This window comes from Stegostoma tigrinum, chromosome 19 (genome assembly GCF_030684315.1).
Source record: "Stegostoma tigrinum isolate sSteTig4 chromosome 19, sSteTig4.hap1, whole genome shotgun sequence".
Lineage (NCBI taxonomy): Eukaryota > Metazoa > Chordata > Chondrichthyes > Orectolobiformes > Stegostomatidae > Stegostoma > Stegostoma tigrinum.
The window spans coordinates 61,957,563-61,971,659 of NC_081372.1; the positions used below are offsets into that span (position 1 = coordinate 61,957,563).

General features: G+C 44.9%; 1 protein-coding gene across 1 annotated transcript in view; it reads left to right on the top strand.

Moving 5' to 3' along the window:
* The window catches only part of LOC132210740 (uncharacterized), a 34,778-nt gene that overhangs the window by 12,357 nt on the left and 8,324 nt on the right, over nt 1–14,097 (top strand). The window contains exon 4 of the mRNA XM_059652660.1: nt 5,044–5,247. Within this exon, the coding sequence (XP_059508643.1) occupies nt 5,044–5,247 (204 nt within the window). The remainder of the gene's footprint in view (nt 1–5,043; nt 5,248–14,097) is intronic.

A 14,097-nucleotide genomic window follows, 5' to 3' on the forward strand; every position in this document is an offset into this window, starting at 1 on the left:
GGACGAGGGAATTGAAGGATGGGTCAGCAAGTTTGCAGACGACACAAAGGTCGGAGGTGTCGTTGACAGTGTAGAGGGCTGTTGTAGGCTGCAGCGGGACATTGACAGGATGCAGAGATGGGCTGAGAGGTGGCAGATGGAGTTCAACCTGGATAAATGCGAGGTGATGCATTTTGGAAGGTCGAATTTGAAAGCTGAGTACAGGATTAAGGATAGGATTCTTGGCAGCGTGGAGGAACAGAGGGATCTTGGTGTGCAGATTCATAGATCCCTTAAAATGGCCACCCAAGTGGACAGGGTTGTTAAGAAAGCATATGGTGTTTTGGCTTTCATTAACAGGGGGATTGAGTTTAAGAGTCGTGAGATCTTGTTGCAGCTCTATAAAACTTTGGTTAGACCGCACTTGGAATACTGCGTCCAGTTCTGGTCGCCGTATTATAGGAAAGATGTGGATGCTTTGGAGAGGGTTCAGAGGAGGTTTACCAGGATGCTGCCTGGACTGGAGGGCTTATCTTATGAAGAGAGGTTGACTGAGCTCGGTCTCTTTTCATTGGAGAAAAGGAGGAGGAGAGGGGACCTAATTGAGGTATACAAGATAATGAGAGGCATAGATAGAGTTGATAGCCAGAGACTATTTCCCAGGGCAGAAATGGCTAGCACGAGGGGTCATAGTTTTAAGCTGGTTGGTGGAAAGTATCGAGGGGATGTCAGAGGCAGGTTCTTTACGCAGAGAGTTGTGAGAGCATGGAATGCGTTGCCAGCAGCAGTTGTGGAAGCAAGGTCATTGGGGTCATTTAAGAGACTGCTGGACATGTATATGGTCACAGAAATTTGAGGGTGCATACATGAGGATCAATGGTCGGCACAACATTGTGGGCTGAAGGGCCTGTTCTGTGCTGTACTGTTCTATGTCTATGTTCTATGTTCTAGTCATCTGGCACTATTCCTGTAGACAATGACGAGTTAAAGATCAATGCCAAAGGCTCGGCAATCTCCTCCCTGGCTTCCCAGAGGATCCTAGGATAAATCCCATCTGACCCGGGGACTCATCTATCTTCACCCTCTGTAGGATTTCTAATACCTCTTCCTTGTGAACCTCAATCCCACCAGTCTAGTAGCCTTTGATGCTAGGCAAAGGGGGAGAACCCACGGGTTCTGACAGCCTTGCCAGATGCTTTGAAGGACCAGTCATGTATTGGTTGTGCCCTGTTTGCAAGGTGTAGCTTGCTTGTTCAGGAACACCTCATTTGCCTAAACTTTATACATCCTGGGATCTGACCTCACATCAGTCCCACATTTTTTTGGCTGTGCCTTTCCTGTGGTTTCAATAGCAAACTTCATCCACTGATGTAAACAGCCTCTTACTCTTCAAGGAGCCTTGTATCTGGCCTTGGCATTCCTCTTCCCCCACCCGCAACTGATTCAGGAGGATCAGATTTGACCTGGTGCAGAGACCTCTCCCCATTAGCAACACTGCTGGAGCCGTGCCGGTAGTTGTGAGGTGTGGTCCTATAATCAAACAGGAACCGAGACAGTTTGATATTGAGTGAAACTGTAGGCTGTTTCTTTATGCCTGTGTTCAAAGTTTGGACTGCTTTTTACACCAGTTCATATGGAGCTGTCCGAACATGCCAAATGCCATTTGATTTTAGGAAATACCCGAATTTCCTGCTGGTAAATGATTGCCTGTTGCCTGCGACCAACTATTGCAAAAGATGCTCGCAACTTTTCAATCATCATTCCTGTGTTTGACAAATGAAATCCGTGCATGTCCAGCCACTTTGAATGGGCATCCACAATGACTAAGAACATAGAGCCCAGGAAAGGACCGGCATAGTTGATTTGTAACCAAGTTCAGGTTTTACCTGGCTATTTCCACAAACATGGGGGAGATGCTGGCGGTAATTTTTGACCTTGTTGGCACTCTGGGCACTGATAATCTGGCCACCATGCATAACTTCTTGCCAACATCTTCATTTTGGTTATCCCTGGTCGAGTTCAGCCCATATCTGGCAGTGACCTTTACTCAGGTTAATTACTCTTGCTCCCCATAATAATATGCCATCTTCTGTGGTGATCTAGTCTCCTGATTTCTGCCACTACTTTTGCAAGGCAAATGGCACTGGGCAGGCCTTCCCGAGTCATGTAATTCTTAGTCAATGTGTAAGGTAGCTTTGGCCCCTCTGATAGACCCTGGGCCTTCCTTGATAGCTTTTGGTTATTAGATTAGATTCCTTACGGTGTGGAAACAGGACCTTCAGCCCAACAAGTCCACACCGTCCCTTGGAACATCCCACCCAGACCCATCCCCCTATAACCCACACACCCCTGAACACTACAGGCAATTTAGCATGGCCAATCCACCTAGCCTGCACATCTTTGGTCTGTGGGAGGAAACCAGAGCACTGGAAGAAACCCACGCAGACACAGGGAGAACATGCAGACTCCACACAGACAGTCGCCTGAGGCTGGAATTGAACTCAGGTCCCTGGTGCTGTGAGGTAGCCACTGAGCCGCCCCTGTGATATTTAATTAGACTTCACTCAGGCAGCTATTTTCTAATCAAAAAATGTTGACCCAATCAAGTTTAATCATTCTCAACCGCTTTCTCCCCATCAAGCTTGGGCCTAAGCCTTTTACTACAATCAGTGATAACTGGAACAACTGTTTGTCATAAGAGACTGGAGCTGAAGTTGTTTCCTTAACCTGTAGTGGGTCCTGAAATAATAACTCTGATTTTTTTCTTCATAGGTGCTGTCAGACCTGCTGAGATTTTCCAGCAACTTCTGTTTTTGTTCCTGATGTACAGCATCCACAGTTCTTTTGGTTTTGTTGACATACATTAGAACGAGATGACCATTTAACCAGACATTTATTTTGATTAGTTCATATTTGGATGTTGCGAAGCAATCTAATGGTTCCAAAACAGCTGTAGGTGCACTTTCCAGGGTATGCACTCTTGTGGATACTAGCCTTTGAGTTCTCTTGCACAATTCAGGCCTAGTGAAACTCTTTTGCTGTCTGGAGTCTGCATACCAGCAGCAACTGCAATGGTCAGCTTACCTTGCTGATCAGCGGTCCTCATTCTTCTTGCTGTGTGGCAGTGTGCTACAACAATCTCAGATCTGCACCACATGCCAGCAGCTAATGTAGCAAGCATACTGCATGTAATGCAAACAAACAGCCGTATCTCAAAGTCTCAGGAGTAGTCCTTACCAAAATACGTGAAAAAACATGTTGGTCAGGAGATCAGGGCACAGCAAGTCAAGGGCATATGAATCCAGATAGTTGATCACTGTCTGTCCTGTGTCTTCTTCAAGGCTAGTCCAAGGCAGGTAGGGCTAATATAGTCAGTGTGATGTGTAGGGTTCAGTCAGAGGCCTGGATACTTCTTGCAGGAACTAACTGGGTTAAGTCACTGAAAACAGTGAGCCGGGGAAATTGGTTAGGGCCAGAAGGGGTGGGCTGCATTGAGGCACCAAGGAGACTCAGGAAACTATTTTTCAGGATGGAGCTGAATGCTGAGGGAACGGAGATGATAGTTGTGATAGTAAGCACCAGATCTATGACAGCCAAACCAACTATGTATTCTAATCCCATTTTCTAGCGCTTGACCAATGCACTGTAGGCCTTGACATTGCAAGTGCACATCTGAATACTTCTTCACTGTTTTGAAGGTTTCAGCTTCTATCTCCCTTACATGCAGTGAGTTCCAGATTTCCACCACCCTCTTGGAGATATGATTTATCCTCATATCCCTGTAATCTTCCTGTCCCTTACCTTGTATCTACTCCCCCACTCATTGATCCCTCTATCAAGAGGAAATGTTTCTTCATCCCCACCCTGTCTCAACCTCCCCATAATTTTTGCATCTCAATCATATCCCCCCTCTGCATACGATACTCTAGCTGTGGGCTATCCAATATTGAATACACTACATGAAATGGATTGCCTTCATCCACACACCTGGTTTCCTTTTCAAACAAGTCAATCAAGTTAGTCAGACATATAGTCATAGAATCGCTACAGTGCCGAAAGAGGCCATTCAGCCCATCAAGTCTGCGCCAACCCTCCAAACAGCATCCTACTCAATCCCTTACCCTATCCCTCTTACCTCACGTTTACCATAGCTAGCGTACCCAGCCTGCAGAGCCCTGGACTCTATGGGACAATTTTCGCATGGCCAATCTACCTAATCTGCACATCTTTGGACTGTAGGAGGAAACCAGAGCACCAGGAGGAAGCCTATGCAGACACAGGGAGAATGTGTAAATTCCCAAGTCCAGAATCAAATCTGGATTTCTGGAGCTGTGAGGCAGCATTGCTACCCATTGAGCCTCCCTGCCCCCTCATGACCTCCCTTTAACCATACCATGCTGAGTGTTCTGGATTAATCAAAGCCTCTGCAAGTGCAAATTAATCCTGTGCTTCAGAATTGCTTCCAATAATTCACCACCACTGAGGTTAGACTGACTGCCTTTTCATTTCCTGGTTTATCCCTTTTTACCTTCTTGAATATTTGTACCACATTGGCTGTCCTTCAGTCCTCTGGCACCTTTCCCATGCCCAGAGAATTGAAAATTATTGCCAACACACTGCTGCTTCCTTTCTTGCCTCTCAACAGACTGGAATGCATTTCATCCAGTCATTGGGATGTATCTACTCCTAAGCCCAGAAGACCAATCAGAATCTCTCTTTCTGTGCTAATCTCCTTAAATATATCACCGTCCTACTCCAAGATTTCTATGCCCACGTCGTCCCTCTCACTCATGATTACCGACACAAAGCATTAATTTAGAATCCTACTTAAGTCCTCTAGTTCTATGCACAAATTACCGCCATGGTCCTTAATGGGTCCTAGTTTTTAACTAGTTATCCGTTTTCCCTTAGTATTAACTAGTAGAACTGGGGAATGTTCTGACGAAGGGTCACTGGGCCCGAAATGTCAATTCTGTTTTTCTTCTTCACAGATGCTGCCAGACTTGCTGTGCTTTTCCAGCAACTTTGCTTTAATTCCTGAAAGTTTTGTTTGTTGTATTCCAGCCTGAAGGGACTCCGTCATGTTTACAATCGTGTGAAGTCAATGAAAAAGATGAAGAGGTTCAGCAAGAATTTCTCACGCTGAACAAAAATAACAACTACACTACTATGAAGAAGAGTTGTTCGTCTGAAAGTTCAATTATGACGGCAAGGTCATCAAGCAACTTTACAATGAGGACTATTTCTAGCAAAAGAACCACTGCAGAGGTATGCATATTAAAATCATTCTCCCTTTCTATCACTTTTCTCTTTAATCCTATTCTCTTGAGTGTGGTTTACTTGCTAGGTTAAGTTTCAGAGGTAATCTATACAGTCTGGTGCCTCATTGATTACAAAGAAACAGAGTTCCAGTAATTTATTTTCAGAAGTGCATCAATTCCTTATATAGTCCTTGGTTTTAAAACAATATCTTTCCATTTTAGACCACAATATAAAATCTAGCAAAATTAGATCAAATGTTTTGAGAAAGTTTCCAACAGTGTGGATAAATGCAATGCATTTGATGTTATGTCTATACTGACTTTACCAAGGCTGCTCATGAGGTCCCTAATGGCAGATTGCTGAAGAAAATAAGAGCTCACGGCATCAAAGGCAAGTGACACTGACGAGTGGGATTCTGCAAGCACCAAGGCTTAGGCTCCATCTATTCACATGTATCTGTAATATATATAGACATGAATGACCTGGATACAAGAACCAAATACAATATTTCAAGGTTTTCTGATGACTCAAACTGGGTGGAATTATGCATTGTGAAGAGAATTCAAGTAGGCTTCAGATGGTTTAGACAAGTTGAGTGAGTGGGCAAACACATTTGGCCCAAAATGTCCACGCCAACCCTCCGAACAGCATCCCACCCAAACCCATTCCACTATCCTTTCCCTGTAATCCTGAATTTCCCATGGCTAATTCACCTAACTTACACATCCCTGGACAACTTAGCATGGCCTGTCCACCTAACCTGCACATCTTTGGACTAGGGAGGAAACCAGAGCAAACCCAAATAGACTCAGGGAGAATGTGCAAACTCCACACAAACAGTCACCCAAGGCTTGGATCGAACCCAGATCCCTTGGCGCTGTGACGCAGCAGTGCTAGTCACTGTGCTGCCCTTGATGTACAAGGGATTTGGGCACCCTTGCATACCAGTCAAGAAACTATAGAGGTCGGTGTAACAAACAGTTGGGAAAGCAAATGGTATATTTGCCTTCATTTCAAGAGGATTTGAGTTCAGAAGTAGGGATGTCTTACTACAGTTGTACAGGGCCTTGGTGAGACCACAGCTGGAATAATGTGTGCAGTTTTGGTCTACCAGCCTAAGAGGGGATGCAATTGTCACTCAGAGGGAATGCAGCAAAGGTTCAGTAAGTTAATGCTGGGGGTTATGGGACTGTCCTCAGAGAAGAGATCAGTTTGACTGGGTCTGTAGTCACTTGAGTTTAAAGGATGAGGGATTTCACTGAAACATGTGGAAAAAACTCTGTACAGAGTGAAATAACTCCACAGAGGCAAGTATCCTGTCCCCATTCACCCTTTATTTATACATGAACAAGTCCTTAACTTTAGTATTGCCTGATTCAGAGTCTGGTACCAGAGTGTCAGTATCTCTGACACTCACCCTTTTATATTGTCAGCCAGGGCTCACTGATTGGACCAGATTAACAGCCCCAAACAAAGAACTTATATTCTAACATCCTTTCTCCAAGCCCACGGACATGGCTGGTCTTTTCTCTTGGAGAGACCCCCAGGGCATTTTAGTACCAGGTCAGTTTCCTCCAACTCAGTATCTGATGTGTGCAGAATATAATGCCTGGGTACTCGCCTCTTGCCTGAGGAGCACATCAGGAGAAGTTCACTCTGTTCTTCTGGCAATAAAGGCATCGAGGTGGCTACATCCGTCATGTCCATTTCTGATTTTGAGGCCTCAACAAGGTTTGATGAAGAGAATGAATCAACGGGTTCCAACAGTTTCTGTCTGTTCCGAGGGGCAAAGCACATTTAGCTCTTGCGTCATTTGCCAATTCATGGCTTTCATGTGGTCCAAATGCATGGTCAGCTCTGTCGCACCTACCTGAACTTTATATGTCAATGATCCTGAACTTACATCAACCACGCCTCTTACCCCTGTGGGGCCATTTCTGTGATTCTTACACCAAACTTCATCCCCGGTATCAAACTGTCTCTCTCACTTGGCAAAATCTTATGTCGGCATTGGTGTTCCTAATGCTGTTTCACCCTCATTCCCCAGCCCCCACAAAGGTCTGGGAAGTTCAGACTTGACCTAGTGTGGAATCTTCTACTCATCAGCAACTCTGCTCGTGCTATTCCTGTATTTGCATGTGGTATGGTCCTACGATCAAATAAAAACCATGACAGCTTAGTATCTGCCAAGACTATAAGCTGTTTCTTAAAGCCAGTCTTCAAAGTTTGGATTCTCCTTCTGCCAGGCCATTGGATGATGGGTAGTAGAGAGCTGAACTTGTCAGTCGAATCCCATTCTACTTTAAGAAATTAACAAATTCTCTGCTGGTAAAGGATGACCTATTGTCTGTGACCAACACTGCTGGGACCCTGTACCTTGGAAAAGATGCACGCATTTTTTTCTATCATCATCGCCATGTTTGATGAATGGACCCTATGCTTGTTAAACCACTTTGAGTGGGCATCTGCAATGACTAAGAGCACTGAACCCCTGAAAAGATCTGCATAGTCGACATATAACCAACTCCAAGGTTTAGCCGGCCGGTTCCACAGATGTAAGAGAGGTGCTGGTGATAATTTTTGTCTTTGTTCACACTCTAGGCACCGCCCCACTTACATGGCTCGCCCCACTTACATGGCTATGTTTGCAGCAAAGCCTGGCCACCAGACATTACTTCTTGCCAACATCGTCATTTTGGAGACCCCTGGATGGTCCTGGTGGACTTCAGCCAGTATTTGACAATGACCTTTGCCCATAACAATCACTCTTGCTCTGCTGTGAGCAGGTCTCTGGGTACAAAATGTTCTCAATTCTAGTCATGATGACCCTTTGGTTTCCCCCACCAACACCAACTGTTTCAGTTTTGAAAGGCCTAGATCATTCTGCATCCAAAGACTAATATTGTCAGCCAAGAATGTCCAGAAAATTTAATATCGTTGCAGCCTCTTCCATTGAGAATACCACCCATGGCGCCACTGCTAATGTGAGGCAGCACACTGCATCTGCATTTGCTACTTGGCTTTCAAACGAAGTTCAAACTTGTAATTCTCTGCACTTTGTCTTAGAGCTCACCAAGCTGCCTTACCCTCTTTAAGCAGACCTAGTCGGGATTTGTGGTCTGTGATTTTTCACAAATTCTTGTCCATAAGGGTATTGCTGAGGCTTCCTGACTCCAGATATCCTTTTTTTCCCTATCTGGGCATATTTATGCTCCACATTAGCCAAAGGTCTGGATGCATAAACTATTGGGCTACTAGTTTCCTCTCCATTGGGCCACGTATGAGCTAATACCATCCCGATGCAACGTGACGAGGCATTGTATGTCAATTCCAGAAGATTCTTTGGATCATAATGTGCCAATGCCTCAGAGGATCAGAGTTGGGGTTTTTCACTTCATTCAAAGCTAGGGCTTGTTTACGTGTCTGTTTCCAAGGTTTGATGCAAAGGTGCCAGGATGGATATCAGATTATTTCTGAACTTTCAGTAACAACTTACTAGCCCAAGAAATGACCCAAGCTCCTGGACAGACTTGAGTGCCAGGGCACCTCTCACCACCCTCACTTGATCTTCCAAGGGATATGAACTGGCCTTGTTGACTCCATAGCCCATGTAGGTCACTGGTGTGTCTAAAATAAACGTCTGTCCGACCTCAGGCCTATGCTTGCCTTGGAAAAACACCTCAGGACTATCCAAGTTCTCTAAATAAAATGCGAAAAACTGCGGATGCTGTAAATCAGGAACAAAAGCAGAATTGCTAGAATAGCTCAGCAGGTCTGGCATCATCTGTGAAGAAAACAATCAGAGTTGAATTTTGGGTCCGTTCTGAGGAAGGGTCATTGGACCCGAAACATCGACTCTGATTTTTTCTTCAAGGATGCTGCCAGACCTGAGAGTATTTCCAGCAACTTCTGTTTTTGTTCAAATTCTCTAAATGTTCCTTATTAATTTTCCCTATGGGGACTTCATCTAGATAAATGGAGATCCCTGGTAAACCCTGCAAACCTTGTTCACCCTACTGACAGCTCATAGCCTCTCATCCAGGCAGCAATCCGATAAATCTTTTCTGCACCCTCTCCAAAGCCTCCACATCTTTCCTGTAATGTAGCAACCAGAATTGAATGCAATACTCTTAACTTCATCCTCACCAAAGTTTTATAAAGCTGCAACATGACATCCTGACCCTTGTACTTAGCGCCCCAATCAGAATAGGCAAGCTTGCCACATGCCTTCTTTACCACTCTATCTACTTAAGTAGCTGTTTTCAGGAAGATATGGATTAGGACCCCAAGATCCCTGTGGACATCAATGTTGTTAAGGGTCCTGTCATTAATTGTATTCTTTCCCTTAACATTTGATCTCCCAAAGTGCAACACCTCACACATACCATAAATTCTATTTGCCATTTCTTTATCCATATTTACAACTGATCTAAACCCCACTGTATCCTTTGACAACCTTCTCCATTATCTACAACTCCACCAATCTTTGTGATGCTTGCAAATATACAAAACAACCCATCTATGTTTTCATCCAATTCATTTATACATATCACAAACAGCAGAAGTCTGATTTCTGAATCCGCACGACCAAGTTATCATGAATCCCAGAGATAATGGGAACTGCAGATGCTGGAGAATCCAAGATAACAAAGTTTGGAGCTGGATGAACACAGCAGACCAAGCAGCATCTCAGGAGCACAAAAGCTGACGTTTCGGGCCTAGACCCTTTATCAGAAAAGGGGGATGGGGAGAGCATCCCAAAACCAGCCCAGCCTGTCCCTGCCTCCCTAACCTGTTCTTCCTCTCACCTATCCCTTCCTCCCACCTCAAGCCGCACCTCCATTTCCTACCTACTAACTTCATCCCACCTCCTTGACCTGCCCGTCTTCCCTGGACTGACCTATCCCCTCCCTACCTCCCCACCTATACTCTCCCCTCCACCTATCTTCTCTCCATCTTCGGTCCGCCTCCCCCTCTCTCCCTATTTATTCCAGAACCCTCTCCCCATCCCTCTCTCTAGTGAAGGGTCTAGGCCCGAAACGTCAGCTTTTGTGCTCCTGAGATGCTGCTTGGCCTGCTGTGTTGATCCAGCTCCACACTTTGTTATATTAGCTATTTGCCAGTCCTCCAGGACCTCTCCAGTGGCCAGGTAGGAGAGAGGATCTTGGGTCAAGGCCCCAGCAATCTCTTGTCTTGCCTCCCTATGTAGGGTAGATCCCATCAGGCCCTGGGGAGTTATCCACCTTAATGCTCTTCAACACTATTTCTTTTTTGACCTTAACATTTCCGAGTATATTAGCCTGCCCCACACTAATCTAACTATCCTCCTTCTCCTTGGTGAATACCAATGCAGGTACTGTTTAGAAGCTCTCCCATATCCTCTGCTTCCAAGTACAAGTTCCCTCCTGCGTCCTTAAGTGGCCCTATCCTCTCCCTCGTTATTCTCTTGCTTTTAATATATGTATAAAATGCCTTGGGATTCTCTTTAACCATTATGGCCAAGAACATTTCATGGCCCCTCCTTGTTCTCCTAATTTCCTGCCTCTCCTAATTTCATGGATGCCAGCTTATGAGTTATCTTACTCAATTTAGGTCCAGTACGACTCCTTTGCTGTGTCAAGCCTGTGTAACAGCAACAACCACAATGCCTTGGCAGCCCGGATCCAAAAGAAAATTTTGACTGTTTAGCCGAAACGTTACTTTGTTTTGGGGTTTTGCTGCAGGGTAACTTAAAGTCCCTCTGTTCAGAATATGTCCTGAGTGAGGTTGTGCAATTGCCAGCAGTCAAATGGTATTCACAAGCTCAGAATGACCGGTGAGGGTATGCACTTCCCTCAGAATGTCCTTGAATTCATGCTCCACTCATAGCATTTTCCATTGATAAAACCAGTTTTAGTGCTTGTTTAATGTCCAGTCGGGCTTCAGCTGTAGATGTTTTTGTGTAGTTACATCATTAATCTCATACCAGCTAGTCTCTAAGCATCTAATTAAGAGTTAAACCAAAGTCACATGCCACTGCCAATTGTCTTTAAACGAGTCAAAAATCCCTTACAGATTCCCCTGATTCTCGAATTGCTGAGTAAAATGGATAGCATCTCAAAGAACAAAAGAACAAAGAAAATTACAGCACAGGAACAGGCCCTTCGGCCCTCCAAGCCTGCGCTGGTCGAGATACTCTGTCTAACCTGTCATCTATTTCCTAAGGGTCTGTGTCCATTTGCTCCCCGACGTCCATGTACCTGTCCAGATATATCTTAAAAGACGCTAACGTGTCTGCGTCTACCACCTCCCTGGCAACACGCTCCAGGCACCCACCAGCCTCTGTGCAAAGAACTTTCCACACATATCTCCCTTAAACTTTCCTCCTCTCACTTTGAACTCATGACCCCTAGTAATTGAGTCCCCCACTCTGGGAAAAAGCTTCTTGCTATCCACCCTGTCTATACACCTCATGATTTTGTAGACCTCAATAAATATTTCTAATGAAAATAATCCTAATCTACTCAACCTCTCTTCATAGCTAGCACCCTCCATACCAGACAACATCCTGGTGAACCTCCTCTACACCCTCTCCAAAGCGTCCACAACCTTTTGGTAATGTGGCGACCAGAACTGTACACAGTACTCTAAATGTGGCCGAACCAAAGTCTTATACAACTGTAACATGACCTGCCAACTCTTGTACTTAATACCCTGTCTGATGAAGGAAAGCATGCCGTATGCCTTCTTGACCACCCCACTGACCTGCGTTGCCACCTTCAGGGAACAGTGGACCTGAACACCCAGATCACTCTGGTCACCAATTTTCCCTAGGACATTTCCACATACTGTATAGTTCGCCCTTGAATTAGATCTTCCAAAATGCATCATTTCTCATTTGCCTGGATTGAACTCCATCTGCCATTTATCTGCCCAACTCTCCAATCTATCTATATTCTGCTGTAATCTCTGACAGTCCCCTTCACTATCTGCTACTCCACCAATCATTGTGTCTTCTGCAAACTTGCTGATCAGACCACCTACACCTTCCTCCAAATCATTTACGTATATCACCAACAACAGTGGTCCCAGCACAGATCCCTGTGGAACACCACTAGTCACAGTTCTCCAATTTGAGAAACTCCCTTCTACTACTACTCTGTCTCCTGTTGCCTAGCCAGTTTTTTTATCCATCTAGCTAGCACACCCTGGACCCCCTGTGACCTCACTTTCTCCATCAGCCTGCCATGGGGAACCTTATCAAACGCTTTACTGAAGTCCATGTATATGACATCTACAGCCTTTCCCTCATCAATCAACTTTGTCACGTCCTCAAAGAATTCTATTAAGTTGGTAAGACAAGACCTTCCCTGCACAAAATCATGTTGCCTATCACTGATAAGCCCATTTTCTTCCAAATGGGAATAGATCCTATCCCTCAGTATCTTCTCCTGTAGCTTCCCAACCACTGACATCAGGCTCACTGGTTGGTAATTACCTGGATTATCTTTGTTACCCTTCTTAAACAAGGGGACAACATTAGCAAGTCTCCAGTCCTCCGTGTCTAAAAATGCTGCAAAGATATCTGTTAAGGCCCCGACTATTCCCTCTCTCGCTTCTCTCAATAACCTGGGATAGATCCCATCCGGACCAGGGGATATGCCCACCTTAATGTCTTTTAGGATACCCAACACTTCCTCCTTCCTTATGTCAACTTGACCTAGAGTAAGCAAGCATCTATCCCTAACCTCAACATCTGTCATGTCTCTCTCCTTAGTGAATACTGATGCAAAGTACTCATTAAGAACATAGAACAGTACAGCACAGAACAGGCCCTTCAGCCCACAAGTTGTGCCGACCATTGATCCTCATGTATGCACCCTCAAATTTCTGAGACCATATCCATGTCCAGCAGTCTCTTAAATGACCCCAATGACCTTGCTTCCACAACTGTTGCTGGCAACGCATTCCATGCTCTCACAACTCTCAGTGTAAAGAACCCGCCTCTGACATCCCGTCTATACTTTCCACCAACCAGCTTAAAACTATGACCCCTCGTGCTAGCCATTTCTGCCCTGGGAAATAGTCTCTGGCTATCAACTCTATCTATGCCTCTCATTATCTTGTATACCTCAATTAGGTTCCCTCTCCTCCTCCTGTTCTCCAATGAAAAGAGACCGAGCTCAGTCAACCTCTCTTCATAAGATAAGCCCTCCAGTCCAGGCAGCATCCTGGTAAACCTCCTCTGAACCCTCTCCAAAGCATCCACATCTTTCCTATAATAGGGTGACCAGAACTGGATGCAGTATTCCAAGTGCGGTCTAACCAAAGTTTTATAGAGCTGCAACAAGATCTCACGACTCTTAAACTCAATCCCCCTGTTAATGAAAGCCAAAACACCATATGCTTTCTTAACAACCCTGTCCACTTGGGTGGCCATTTTAAGGGATCTATGTATCTGCACACCAAGATCCCTCTGTTCCTCCACACATTATCTTACCAAATTTGCCTTAGTAACCGCCTACCCAACCCAACAGAATTGGTCTCATCTGATTCTAACCTCGTTTTGCACATGCTGTTCCCAGAACCTCAGCACATAACTTTCCTTCTTTGTCCTTCAGTGGGCCAATCCTTTCTCTAGTTACCCACTTGCTCTTTATATATGAATAAAAGGCTATGGGATTTTCCTTAACCATGTTTGCCAGCAATATCTCATGTCATCTCTTAGCCCTCTTAATACCTCATTTCAGATTCGCTGTACATTCCCCATATTCTTCCAAAGCTTTGTGTGCCTTGAGTCGCCTAGACCTCATGTATGCTTCCTTTTTCCTCTTGGCTAGTCTTACAATTTCACCTGTCATCCATGGTTCCCTAATC